The sequence below is a fragment of the Morchella importuna genome (genome assembly GCF_003444635.1).
Source record: "Morchella importuna strain M04M26 chromosome Unknown Morimp01GS078, whole genome shotgun sequence".
Lineage (NCBI taxonomy): Eukaryota > Fungi > Ascomycota > Pezizomycetes > Pezizales > Morchellaceae > Morchella > Morchella importuna.
The window spans coordinates 14044-28026 of NW_025763474.1; the positions used below are offsets into that span (position 1 = coordinate 14044).

General features: G+C 48.6%; 3 protein-coding genes across 3 annotated transcripts; 1 reads left to right on the forward strand and 2 right to left on the reverse strand.

Moving 5' to 3' along the window:
* Positions 1 to 4189: 4189 nt before the first annotated feature.
* On the forward strand, positions 4190 to 5045 carry LAJ45_11620 (uncharacterized protein; the record flags this gene model as incomplete). The annotated part of the gene is made up of 2 exons (XM_046121102.1): positions 4190 to 4347; positions 4436 to 5045. 2 exons carry the CDS (start codon positions 4190 to 4192, stop codon positions 5043 to 5045), a joined length of 768 nt encoding a protein of 255 aa, XP_045965700.1.
* A 3155-nt stretch (positions 5046 to 8200) lies between these two features.
* On the reverse strand, positions 8201 to 10030 carry LAJ45_11621 (uncharacterized protein; the record flags this gene model as incomplete). Its single annotated transcript, XM_046121103.1, has 3 exons — positions 8201 to 8581; positions 8687 to 9836; positions 9909 to 10030. 3 exons carry the CDS (start codon positions 10028 to 10030, stop codon positions 8201 to 8203), a joined length of 1653 nt encoding a protein of 550 aa, XP_045965701.1.
* A 2201-nt stretch (positions 10031 to 12231) lies between these two features.
* LAJ45_11622 (uncharacterized protein) lies at positions 12232 to 13031 on the reverse strand (the record flags this gene model as incomplete). The annotated part of the gene is made up of 2 exons (XM_046121104.1): positions 12232 to 12816; positions 12882 to 13031. The coding sequence occupies 2 exons, from the start codon at positions 13029 to 13031 to the stop codon at positions 12232 to 12234; spliced, it is 735 nt and encodes a 244-aa protein (XP_045965702.1).
* Positions 13032 to 13983: the final 952 nt, after the last annotated feature.

A 13983-nucleotide genomic window follows, 5' to 3' on the forward strand; every position in this document is an offset into this window, starting at 1 on the left:
CTGGGGGGAAGGCGGCGGAGTAGTGGTTGGAGTTTTTGGGTAAGGGAGGTATGACTGTAGGCGGACATTAAGTAAAGGCAATGATGGTGTTCCCAATAAGCGCCCTCTCGGCTATCTATATAAATACAGTGACTACCTAGCTAGAGACAGGTGGTCCTAATGACCTATAAGATACGTGACGACTAGACTATGTAATCTCTCATATCCTTGATTACCAGCCCGTCTTCCAACTCAAGTGAAGTACCAGAATCCAGGAGGTTCCTTCCTGATATAATTACTTGACATGTATTTTTATATGCGATTAGATCAGAAGAGCCGAAAGGAACCCTCTCTCCCCTTGATTAAGTACAATGCCCCTCTAACACAATTATACTACTGCCTACGAAATACATTATGATTCTATACTAAAGCGCCACTAGCGAATCGAATGGTAAAGTAGGATTACCATATTAAAAAATTTATGATTTTCACAAACCCAGTGTGCAATCTCTCACTGCTAGCTATTAAGCATATATCGATGGAAACGGCGTTGGGGGACGTTATAAGTAAAGTAATTAGTCTACGCGCTTGCGGACGGGTTGGTGGGCGTCACGATATCGGGGTCGGTCTTGGCACATGTAAAAATCTCCATCAGGTAAATCATCACCTATTTAGGTGTTTTTGAGCTCACAGATGGCAGATCAACGCCCTTTTGGTAGTAAACCGAGTGCTTTATGGTGATGGACAGGGGTATTTTTAGTGGATTTTGATCTGGCCTTAACAATTTGTATGGGTAAAAATTGACATGTCTCCCTACCAAACTCACCCAACTTCAAAGTTTATCTCCTCAACCACAACACAAGATAATTAAAATTAAAGGCCGTAGAATGATTATTCTCTTGACCCCCTGCCATTCTACGGCCTCTAATCAAAAATATATTGTGTTGCGGTTGAGGAGATAGATTTGACGTTCATGTACTTTTACCGGCCCCGATTTCGTGACGCCCACCATACCTACCGCAAGATTTGGAGCGTTGCACCCGGGTGTTAGAGAAGATCCTGGTATGTAAAAAGCACCAATTTTTGCTCGAACTGTGGCGAATCCTTCAGAGAAACTTACCAGGATCTTATTTAACACCCGGGTGCAACGCTCCAACTTTTGCGGTATTCGACGTTCCTGCATAAGAGGCGCAGGTACCACAGTGCCACGTGCTTATGATACCCGCCAAGCCTCAATTGCAACTAACCGCATTCGTACATGCCAAGGTGCTGTTAAAGATTCAGTTAAATGGCGCTGTAGAGTAGTTGGGGCGTTAGCTGTCAGGAGAATTAAGCGGATTCGTCCCTTCATTAAGGACAGCATCGGGTCAGCAGCGGTAGTGTCCCATAGGTTCGGTCTGTCATGTCAGCAGCGGTCAATGATCAAAGTTCCCATTGAGGATCCTCCGACTATATAATAGAGGGCACACATATGTAGAGTAGAATGTAATTAATCATGGTCTACAAGCCTGTAAAGCCCGTTTTTCTTGCATAAGGTACGATCCTTCTGTCAACTTCTCACTTTCCGCGTGGATTTCTTCAGCACGTCCGTTGATTTCTGCAACCCCTCTATATATTTATTTCCTCCTCGTTTTCTTCTCCCAGCCTCTTCCATGTCTATCCCGATGGTCAGTGTGCATCGAAACTGTTTATGTTCCTTATGCGCTTCGTCATTTAGCCGCTTACAACGCTCAATGCATCGGCAGCTCGCGCCTTCTCTGTACACAGGCGGGAGGAGATAATCTACTCTCTGCTTAAGCTATTCCTTCGTACACGATCCATGCGTTACCTGAACAAGGCTACAAAGTGGGAATCTAATTCGGCTGGAACCATCCCGGCAGTATGCAGCAAGAACTTGACTTGGTAGAATTATCTCGAGATATATGTTGGCCTGATACACCGGAGGTGAATACTTGTATGTATCAACTAGGAAGACTGTCCTTTTTCAATATCAAGCTGCTGGATTAAAGCGTTTGGCGCCGATACGCGCCACAGAACAAACATTGATAGGCATGTAGAGTTAAACTGGACACCCGATCTTCGAGACACGCGAAATGTTGGCAAATTATTTCCCCATATCCCCATATTCACTGTAGTGCGGTGCTGGTAGAGACGATATTGCTTGGTTGAAAGTACGCTCCTAATTCTTGCTTGACGACAATGATCAGACTAGACAGGGAAAAGGCGGACAAAGGGTATGAAGGAAAGCAGCAACTACCGTATTCCATTAGGTGCCTATTGTTGTTTTTACAGTCTTTGCCATCTGTTACCTTACTGTTAATGTGTCAAGACAACGAGTTTGGTTGTCTTGATGATACGTGTTTATCACGACTATGTTACATGTTATAAGGAGCCTGTTCCTTCTTCTCTCGTTTCTTCTTCAATTCAATCATACAATTCAATCCTCATCAGTCTCTCATAAAGCCGTGGCCTATTTCAACACCTATACCATATGTCGGTGTCGTCACTTTATCTTCACCAAAAGCCTCAGCGAGCGCTCAGACACACAATCCATTCCCACAGCCCGCGGGGACATGCACAAGTCAACACCAACTTACGGTAGAGGCAAAAAAAAAAGAAAAAAAAAACACCAGCACCTCCACAAGAAACACCTCCGCAACACACAGCAATATCACTCCTCCCTCACAACGGCCAAGCACTCACTCCCCCAAGCGCCCATTCGTGCTGCAGCCTCCATCACTGAGAGACAGAACCGAGTGATATTCTGTGACTGCAAAACCACTCAGAAGTGTTTTTGGTGGTTAAGATGCGGGTGGTGTGCCAGATGCCGCTAAGGTAGCCATACCAAGTAAGGCATTGTGTAAATTGTTGCTTCTTGCTCTTCCCCACGATCGTGGAGATGCGGGGATTTCGTGATCGGCTTCCGGTCTAGACAGCGCATACTGCATGAGCAAAGGGTTAACGTTAAATTTAAGCCTTGCCTATGATCTATCTCGTATCTACCCAGGCAGCGCGCGCCCTAGGAGCGATTGCGCAAGTTGCATAAGAACCACTGCGGCGGGCCAGGTCGGTGTTGGTAGAGTTGTCGTCTGGTCTGCATATCTCCAGTTGCGCAATTAACCCCAAAGTGCCTTGGCGCTGCACAAACCCTTCAGGAAGGTGGTGGTAGTACAAAAAGCACTTTCTTCCGTCCGCACGCGTCCGGTGAAGATTCTCGCGAAGAGCGGGGTAGTACGGAATATTATTAGCACGGGGGCCAGACTGGGGATTGATTTGATAGAGCACAGCATATATGGCAGACAGCCAGGGCCAATCACGAAGAAAGACGAGTGAGAGGACGTGACTGACTGTGTCTGTGGGTGCACATTAATGGTTAACCCTTCAATTCCTGACCCTGTTGTGTGGGATATCTAGAAAGATAAGATAAAGCCACACTAAATTTCCTTTTTTTTTCTCTTGGTGGTCAGCACTTTGACGGCACTACCGCCCGATCATTTGCAATGTGCAGAAAGTGCCCTGCCCAGCGGAGGTGGGTGTGGGGGGTGTTAAGTTGTTTCAACCGATAGGGCTGTACAGCTATTACTGCCAATTCTAACATACAGTCCAGACGCGCGAGCTAATGCTCTACAGCCGGGTACAGATGTCACCACCACTGTTTAAACAGAGGAGAGAGTAGAGGACAGACCCTGCAAGTCAGCACTCCCGGGCACTTCCATAATCTGCGGGCGGTGCAGAAGCTGAAGCTGACAGATAAAGGCGGGCGGTTTACTCAGGGAAAAGGGTGCTTACCTAGAATATGTGCTCCAGTTGTTTCGCTAAACTGCTGCACTTCTGGGGACCGGTGAAGGCGCCGGATGGATGTTCGAGAAGTGGGTATATAAAGGCTGTGTGTGTAGGGATATTGCTTTCTGGACGAATTGTAGTCGATCGGGCAGGGGACAGAATTAACGAATCAGGCTGTAGAATCCACCCGTGTCCGGATGCGGCAGCTGTGTTTAATATAGAGCATGCAAGTATATATAGACCGATTAATATGCATGGAGTATACATACGAGCCACAACCCCTTCTTCTTCTTCTTCTTCTTCTTCTTCTTCTTCTTCTTCTTCTTGCAATTCAGCCCGGGTATAATACCCCACGACCTCCCCCCTCCCCCATAGCTTCTCTTTTTCTCTAGCGACGGGAAAGAAAAAAAAAACACTCCAAAACACAATGGCAAACTTCACCCTCCAAAACATGACCCCCGGCAACGCCGCCGACTGCTACCTCCCCGGCTGCAACGGCGTCGTCGGCGGCCTCTGCGTCGGCGCGCTGCCCACTGGCGCGAACGTGAACCAGACACTGTGGTGGTGCTGCACGCCGTACGCCGAGTTCGTCCCCCCCTTCTCCCCCTCCCCACCCCTAATTACCCCTAATTGCACACATTATCAATGCAATACTGACTGAGTGGACATACAGAACCTGCAGAGGCGGCCAATCCGCCTGCCCAGGCACAAACTGCAGCAGTGGCACCGCAACCTGGTGCTGCAATGAGGAGCTGGAGAGCTGTCCCGGCGAGGGCGGGCTCGAGGGCAGCTGTGTGCCAAAGAACTACACCAACCCCGTCCTCGATGGGCCCGCGTGGGGTCCTAGCGCGAGCTCGAGCGTCAGCGGGAGCGCTAGCTCTAGCTCCACATCGACCGTTATGAGCGGCAGCAGCACCAGTACTGCGCCCGCGAGAACGACAGTGACGGAGAGTGCTGCGCCGACGACGAGTAGTACTGCTACGGCTGAGAGCGGTGGTGGGGGCGGGGGGATATCGGTGGGGGGAGCGGCGGGGGTGGGCGTTGTGGGCGGGGGGCTGTTTGTGTTGGCGGTTGTGGGGGCGGTGTGGTGGTTCCGGAGACGGAGGGACCATGGGCACCGTGAGGGGGCGATGAATTTGGGGGAGATGGATGCGGAGGGTAAGCCGATTGAGGTTGAGGCGCGGACGCTGCATGAGATGGAGGGGGCGGCGAGCATGAGGAGCGAGATGGAGGCTGCGGGGAGAGGGATGGGGGCGGGGAAGGCGGGGAAGGCGGGGAACTGAGGCGGGCTGTGAGAGGGGGTGTTAATGGCAGTGCACGCATGAATGGGATGTTGTTTTGGTTGGAGTTTTGAGGGTTTAATTTCTTTTTGTGTTGGGGACATGTATTCGACTGTATTGCGCATGTATATGTATTATATGGGTGGGCGAGAGAGAGAGTTAATGAAAATGTACATGTATCTATTCTTTGTATTTTGCGTGGCCATCTCCATGATCCAGCTCCTACAATCAGAAACCACCATTGCACACCGACCCCCATTGCACACCAACAAACACTCTCGATTACCTTAGCAGAGCCGCACCTAAATTGTGCCTCTACCCCAACCGAGCCAGAGCACACTGAGAAAGTATACCCGACCTGGATGAATTCAATTCCCTCACGCACCTCGGATCCGATTAGTGATCATGACTCGTAGTGTAGGTATAGCACATGTGGGGGTGGCAGCTAGGTCCGGTGAGGTATGTACTTCTAGAGAATGATGGGTTATATTATTGGATGTCGGGCTTGTGCGAGAAGCGCTGGCGGCTTTGGGGGGGAAAGGCTTGATCTGCAGGAGGTCAAATAACTAATATATCGAGACTGGTATCCTTGTCTAAGACTGGCCATGACCCAGCGCGGCGGTTGGTGCGTGGTTATTCGATTGCGTGGATTGGTTGCAATTGCTGATCTCCTCGGTTAATTCCTGTACCTACACGCTGAGTCTTGGGCTCAAATTTGACAGCGACAACTCACGCCACGGTATTCATGATCCAGGGGCATGGCCTTGGCGGGAGGGATGTTGAGTATATTATACACTATCCCGACTGAGGATATAGTCCCCCCCGGTTAAGTCTGCAGGCACAAATAAAGTATTGATTAGTCGTTACTCCGTTTTATAAGCTCGCCGGATTATACAGTGTCGAGCTATGTGGTTGGAGTTTACGGCAGGACATATAACCGCACGGCGGAATCGCCGCAGAGTTGGTCAGTCTCTCCGCCAATATAGAACTGCTTTAACGAACAATACATGTACTTACAGACTTTGCTGGAGTCTTCGCCAAGTGCACTGGTCCGGAGGGTCAAAGGGGTTAGTCAGCGGCCAAGGAATATATGCGGCGAGTGATGATCCATGATCAAGCGACTGTCGGTGCGTGCGGACGGGGAGGCCGAGGAGGATCGGGGGGTCAGGCAGACTCAACACCGGCCCGCAGGTATCCAAGGGGAACTATAGGCGTTGAGTGGTTTGATCGGTTGATTCCGAGCTTAAAAGCTTCATGGATACTTTATAAGCGTGGTCGACGACCAGACGGGTTGGCTTCTTCCGCTAGCTAGCTAGCCAGCTGCTCGACGTGAAAAGCCCGAGCTGGTTGATTGATCCATTGAGGATGATCTATATTCTATTCATGTGTATGCAGGCGTCCAGAGGCTATGACACCCGCGCGTCTCCTCCCCAGCCTAGGAATGTTCTCCCCCGATCACCCCTCCGTCCACCGCCATCGCAACAAAAGAAAAGAAAGTAACTATTTTCAAACCGTTATGTCTCTCCTCCCCCTCTGACCATTCCGGGGCTCTCATACCCTGAGTAGTTGTCCAAGTTTCTGGAAACGTCTCTCTGGGTCTCGGTGGTGCCTGTTTTCTCTGGAATGCTTTGTACCCGCCTCGCCTGCTTAAACATAGTAAATATGCCGACAATAAATACATTCCTTAGTAATTTACCACAAGATTTGGAGCGTAAAGCCTGGGTGTTGGGGAAGATCCTGGCATGTAAAAAGCACCGCTTTTGGCTCGAACTGTGGCAAATCTTTCTGTTTTTGGTGAGAGAAACTTCCCAGGATCTTTAGCATTCAACATCCGGATGCAACGCTCCAACTTTTGCTGTATCGTGTTTGCAAGATGGCACTGGGTAAACCCTAACCCTGCGAGAATATGTAGGTTCCAACAAAGAGATCTAGAATGCATGGCTTTCATGACTGATATATCTAAGCTCGAGTGGCATGAGCTGCACCCGAGTATTTACAGGTAGAGTCACGTTGAGCAGCCGTTAACATGAGCGAATCTGGGTCTTTCCTCTTGCTTGTCGCGAGCCGGGTCGCCGACCACACTACATGGATATATATATTGATTAACATAAATGGTGTTGGTGCTCCGCACGCGTTAATTCCAGGCGTGTGGCAGTATCTTTCGGGAAAATTTATATCTTCACAATCTACCCATATTGATTGATAATTCATTAATTGTGTGCAGTCGATCCACCTATATGCGCGCCACTGCTAACCCTGATGCTAAGATCTAGCTCAGTCTGTATCCGGGAACCTATCCCCAGAAATCACGCATTTGTAGACATAACAATTGGCTTCCTAGTTCGAAGGCTTGGGCCATCGATATAGGCTGACCGCTTTGCCATGAGCGGAGATAGCTTTTGCCATCTCGTTCCAGTCAAGTGAATATAATCGATGCTCGGGAGTAAATGAAGGTTATGGGAGTAGATGCTTATATCGCTCTCTGAATTTTGGTACTCGATTGATGTGGATTAATAACCCTAACCCATATTAATACCACCACCAACATATATCTTTCAACAACCAGAGCTAGGAGACGCTTGTTAGAAATCAATGCGAGCAGGAACTTTGTTAGTTCAGGGCATATGAATATGATCAGAGACTGGGGTGTTTATCGGGGACTAAGTCGTCTCCGCGAGCCCAACGGCGTAGGACTGGGGGGTACGTTATGGGAGTATATATAGGTAGGTAAGGGAACACTCGGCACACGCGTTAGGCAGCCGGTCCTTGGGTTAGGCTGGTTAAAAAAAAACATAGGTGGTCACAACTAGGAGACAGTTAACACGTTGTTGTTGTAACGAGCTACATAAGCTACATAGTATAAAGGAAGAAAGATTTGCCAGCCAGCCCTCTCCTGATTATCTCAAGCACAAATGACCACAGCAACCTCCCCCGGGTATGCATACAGATCCGAATGTGTCATGCAATTAATACAAAAGAAATACCGAAAACGAGTGGAGGAGAGCGAGTGAATGACGACTTTCCAGGCAAACACGTTCTGCTAAAGGCACGGGAAAGCTATGAGGGAGAAATTAAAGACAGAAATGGCAAAGGGAGCTATTTGTCATGTAATAGTGGTTGAAGACTACCAAAGAAAGAACCAAAAGACCAGGACCTATCTAGGAGATGAGGGAGTTCCAGGTATCCCTGTATTCAACAAACGCCGCCCAGATCCGTTTTGTTTGAATCATTCCAGCATCGGTGCAAAGGAGACCGTCAAGAGTGGGAGAGCCTCCCACCCAGGGTATAGACGAGTCTTCATCGACCCTGACATGAGAAAGAAGCGTGCACTGTTTCAGAATGTGACCAACGCTCTGCTGGGGATACCCGCAGGGACATCTCTTGTATACTCTCTCGCCGTCTTCATTGAGGTAGCATCGAAGCATGTCGTCGATTGACCCATTTTTTATATTCTCGATCAAGTTTATTTCGAGAGTGGAGAGACGGGTACCGTACTCTGCCGACGTAGGTTCGGGGCCAGTGGCGGAGGGAGCATTGAGCTTCACACATGGTTAGCACGTGACGAGCTCGAGTCGGGTTTGCGAGCGGCATATATGTGCTATTATGAGATTATGGGCTATGTAGTCAGGGATGGGCAAACTTACACAATCTGTTTCTATCTGTTCGCAGCGCCTCTTGCGTGCTGTGATCAGGATCTCGGAAATTAGATCCACCTCGTCGATAAACGTCTCCATTTCCTCCCGAAGGCCTGAATCATTCATCCCTACAGTCATAATATTTCCAAGCTCTGCATAGACTTTTTTAAAGGCTTGGCTCCTAGTTGAAACGATGAAAACACGCTGCGGTGGTAGTCCGCTAAGTCTCAGCTGATTATCTACGCTCGCATGTGTCTGGGCTATGAATTTAATTCGGCATTGTTGATACAGTACTCTCTGAGGCTTAGGTACTCTGTCGTGGCTGTCTTGATGATCTGCCATCATATTCGAAATATGCTGATCGGCCTTGGAGCGTACGAGGATGGAGGGGATTTTGAAGCGGTTGCAGTGCTTTAGTATCTGAATATCCGTCTCGGTAAAGCGATCACCAATAACGAGAATGATGAGGTCAAAGATAAACAGGCACTGCTGATTGAAATATTGCCAACCAGGGATATTGAGCGTCCCAGCGCCGGGAATATCATACCAGACATTGCTTTTGCGATGTGGCTCCTCCCCTAGTTCTGGATAGCGGTTGATCTTTGTCGTTGTCTCCACAGCACCGGTAGCTGCCCTCTTCTCCCCCAAGAAAACGTTTATTAACGATGACTTGCCAGCGCCGGATATCCCTGCGACAGCAAAGGCATATAGATCCGACCTAAACCGAAGCATCTGCTCTGCCTTCAACTTTTGCTCCAGGGTCGGCCATACTTGCGGAAAAATCCCGTCCTCATACACTTTTTTACGTTCTTCCTGCAAGTTGAGCCTGCTATTCTCGAGCCTGCTTCTATCTTCGGCAGTCTGCTCTCTCTCGCTATTGCTCCTCTCAGCCCTCAGAGACTCCTCTCGCGCCCTCATGGTGTTTATCATCTCTTGCATCTCGGCACACCTTGCTTCCAATCTATGGACCCGATCATCCTGACCTGCCTCGTACACATGTTTATGGAGTACATTGAGGCTGACTGCGTGCACGGTGTCGTTTTCGCGAGTAGGAGAGTCGCTGAACCTGGCAAGGAACTGACCGATTTCAATAAGCTTGCGGCCAAAGCTTGCTATATTCTTCCTTGCGGTGGTTATAGCTTCAAACATCTTTGGATGCCTTTGTCAATTGTTGGCACATTTGATTCGAAGAATTTTCCTCGACTTGAACCGGGCTATCTATGGAACTTACCGCTTGCGACTGACGTCGGGGCTTTGAAAGCAGGAGAGGTATATTAAGTATAATGAGCCAAGGTGAATCTGAGGTTGTACGTCGTGAATATGGGTTCCGGGAGATGTGAAAGGTGAAGGCATCCGCCCACCCCGCAAGTTAGTGCTCGAGCTCGCCTATATTCACTTTGAGTGATTGGTTCAAGTACATGTGGCTTTATCGGCCGATAAGGGAATCAACCAGCCCCACCTAACGCTGCATACTCTACAAGCACTTTGATGCAGCAACGTTCAAATCAAGCTTGTGCCTTTAGCGAACAAGATATGCATTTGTGGACGCACCAAGCCTATGATATTGGATGCGATCCAGCTTAAAAACGTCCGGGAGGATACAAGTAAAAACTTCACAATCTGCTTGCAATGGCGGCTTTTATATGCGATTCTTGGAGTTGGATGATGAATCCGAGTGCTACAGTGTGATTCGGCTGGTTCCGATGTGTTGATAGGACCCGCAATGACAGCTACGGCCATGGATAGGGAACGAGAGCATCGGAAGACTTATTCCTTTACGAATCATGCAATTAAACCCCACACATACCTAGTCAACCTGTTCACAGCTCGATCAAAGTAGTACACCGATTCACAACCCTAACCCTACGCCATAGGTGGTAGGAAGTGGTATTGTCTACTTTCGTGCATACTACATGTATTTCACCATAGGCAACCCTGAGAGTGGTGGTAGTTATAGAGAAATCTGTCGTTGTGAATTTAAAAATTTACCTTAGTCGCATCACCTGGTATCACTCGGTGCTTCTCGCCCCCCCCTGTCCGGAGTCTTGTATGATCTAATCCGGATAAGCAGGGTTAGTAATATAATAGGATCGTGTTATTGAGGCTGCGCGCGGTAAGATGAGTAGAAACTCCATTGGGTATTGAAATGTGTGGACTTTGTCATTCCTTAGCTGTAGGTGCCTGAATATCGTGCACGGGGATCTTTATTTCTTGTTTATATGTCAAGGGAATATTGCGTGCATTTACTCTATAAGTTTGCAATTAAGCCTACCATCAAATTGTGTCCGTTGTCAGCTCCGAGTCGAATACCCTTAAGATTCCTAGTCGAGATTCAAGCCAACGTCGCCAAGCCAGGGATCATGATCATTGGCCCAAGCCGCTTGCGGTGCATGTTTCACAATGCAGGTAAATTACTGGCTATACCACCAAGCACATCAAATTGCCCCGCTTGAGGGATATCGATTGCTTCCCTCTAGCTACCCGCACCATGGAATACGAACAGAGCTCCTCATATCAGCTGCTGGTGAACAGGATCGATAGTGAGAAGACTACTAATTTGGTAGCTATATATAGTACTGATATGATAGCTTCTACAACGGAATTCAACACACAGATATATACAATTGCTCAGCCCCGGCGCACTAGAATAGGTGCATCTGCGAGCGTCATTAAAACCGCGGTCCTTTAGTAACGGGACACCCGCCTGTTATCGCCCAAATCCGGGGTTTTGCGATATTTCTTAACATTCCCAACATTGAGGAAGGGGGGAATCATGAGCTTTTATGCGCTCGTAGATGCGCTCACGAAATTATATAGAAACAATTTTCATTATCATTCATGATCATGAACTTATATAAGCTTATTCATCTTCGAAATCTGGAGGTTGGCTGCTTTGTCGAACCCTCACTAACAATCGCACTGGCAAATCATCAAATCTTTCACAAAATACATGGTTGTTGTGCATGCGGTGTTCAGGTGGTTTCTCTGCATTGGTGGGAATTCATTTCCCTTCCTAACAAAGAGTCAGAGTGGGTATTTTCGGTGTGGTTTAATGTGCGGTTTAATGTGTGGAACCTGCTCTGAACAACGATCTATTCAGGCATATGCCTTCTAAGACATCTCTATTTACTCCGTTTACCACTTTATTTCAAGTCACTTTGTTTCATATGGAAGACAATGCTATCAGTTGTGGAATTGTAATTTGTTAGTCCTCACAACGATCAACATGACTGCGAAAGGGATCTATTCAGCCATGTAATCTAAGAGTGAAGACTGTAGGCGGTATAAGAAGGCCAGCAAGGAAGTAGAGTGAGAATAACAAATAGATGCAAGAAATAATCAACATTTTTATCAGTCCAGTTGTGAGGCGTAGTTTTAGAATTAACAAAAACGATTTCTAAAGGAATGTGGGAGAGAAAAAAAAAAAAGAAATCCTGGCTCGCCCATGAATATTCTCCCAAATATCTGTACATGACCTTTTATATGAAAACTAGGACGGAGGCAGTGGCGACCTGCGAGATGTATGCGGCGGCGGTGAAAGCGGGCTCTACGCCTTAGTGGAGGGGGTAGGGCCGCTTGAGCCACCAACGGTAGCAGGCGCAACACCAGCCTGGAAGGGAACGAGGTCCTCCAGCGGCGCGGGGGCCAGGGACAGTGTAGTCGCTGAAGGTGCCCGATGGAGAGTTCCAGATATCGTATATCATGCCGGGTGAGCTCATCGAGATGTAGCCAGGGATACTGACGGTGTCCGGGTTTGTGCCCGAGCTGCCCTCGACCGTGATCTGGACACATCCCGTATAAAACCCGCGCATGATTGTGGGGCCGGCGTTGTTGAGGGTGGTCATCTTTGCGCGGATGAGATAGTCAGCGGACTCGATGTTGGTCGGGATGATGCCTGGCTGCGGCGCGTTTGCGAGGCGGATGCGGTCGCTGCAGAAGGTACCGGCGGAGTCGAGGCCGTCCTCAGAGACCTTGAACCAGCCGTCATCTTCGCCTTCGGCAGTCGACGAGTCGCTGACCTTCTTCATGTAGACGGAGCAGGGCCCCTTGTGGGAGTCGTCGGTGACGCCGGCGGGGATGGGGTCGTCTTTGAGCGGGTAGTCGGCGGGGGGGGGGGGGGGGCGGTGTTGCGGTCGGTCCTCCATTCGAAGCCGATGACGTCGCCGCCTTGGACGACGCATTTTTTTTTGGCGAGGCCTTGTACGGCGTTGCATGCCATATCGCTGCTGTTGATGTCGAGAATGGGGTCGGCGGAGACGGGGTCGGGGATACCGTTGATGTGGAAGTGGGCGACGAAATTGTGGGCGAAGGCGGTGTCGGCGAGGGCGAGTAGGAGGGGGAGCGTGAATTGCATATTGAAATGGGGTATGTACTTGGGTTCTTTTATTTATTTATTTATTTATTTTTTGTTTAATTGAGGTGGTGATAACCAGTATTGATATAGAGTCGTGAGATAGGAGGGGTTGGATAAGGGGATATATATTCGAGAGCCTGGGTGCCGTTCCAGGGGACAGGATTGGAATAAGCGGGGGGGGGGGGGGGGGGCAGATCGATCTAGATCTACCATAGGGAAAACCCAACAGCACCGAAAATAGAGCCTTTGCCTTTTTGGAACGGCTCCAAAATTCTATCGTCATTCACTTTGCGCTTAATTTGATCGGTGGCTGTTGCCACTGCTTCCAGTTTTGAGAATAATAAGTATGCATTGAAACAAGGAATACTACTCTCTCTATATATCTAGAACCGGACCGGTCCGTTGGCGAATGGACTAGGCAAAAAGTAGTGAAATTGACTCTTGGAACCAACACCCGAATTGCCTGGGCTCTATCAGAGGTCATATGGCTTTAATAGAGGTTATAGGGCTCTACTAGAGGTCCTAGTGCCCAAATAAGAGGTTGTAAAGGTGCCTGAGCCTGATAGGGGCCACAGGATGTCACTGAAGCTCGCTAAAGATCTTGAAGGTGCTAATTATTATTCCAGATCCGATATTTAGGGTCGTTAGTCTTTTTTTTAAAGGTCTCTGATGATTGTAGCAGTCATCGGGGTACCGGTTGATATAAATATCATTATTAGTTATTAGTGTTGATATTAAAACAACAGCCCCCCCGGGCTGTTCGTGAATAGCCTGGTCCTGTCACAGATGTATGAGCCTAAAAGTCCATTCACGAAAACCTCAAGTTCATTCGCGAATTGGTCAAGTCCATTCACGAATCTGTCATCTCCGCCAATAGCCCGGAACAGTTAGTTCAGTGTTGGTCAGATGTGGGCGGGGTTTCTGGAATGTGGACGGAGTTGAGTGGGTATGC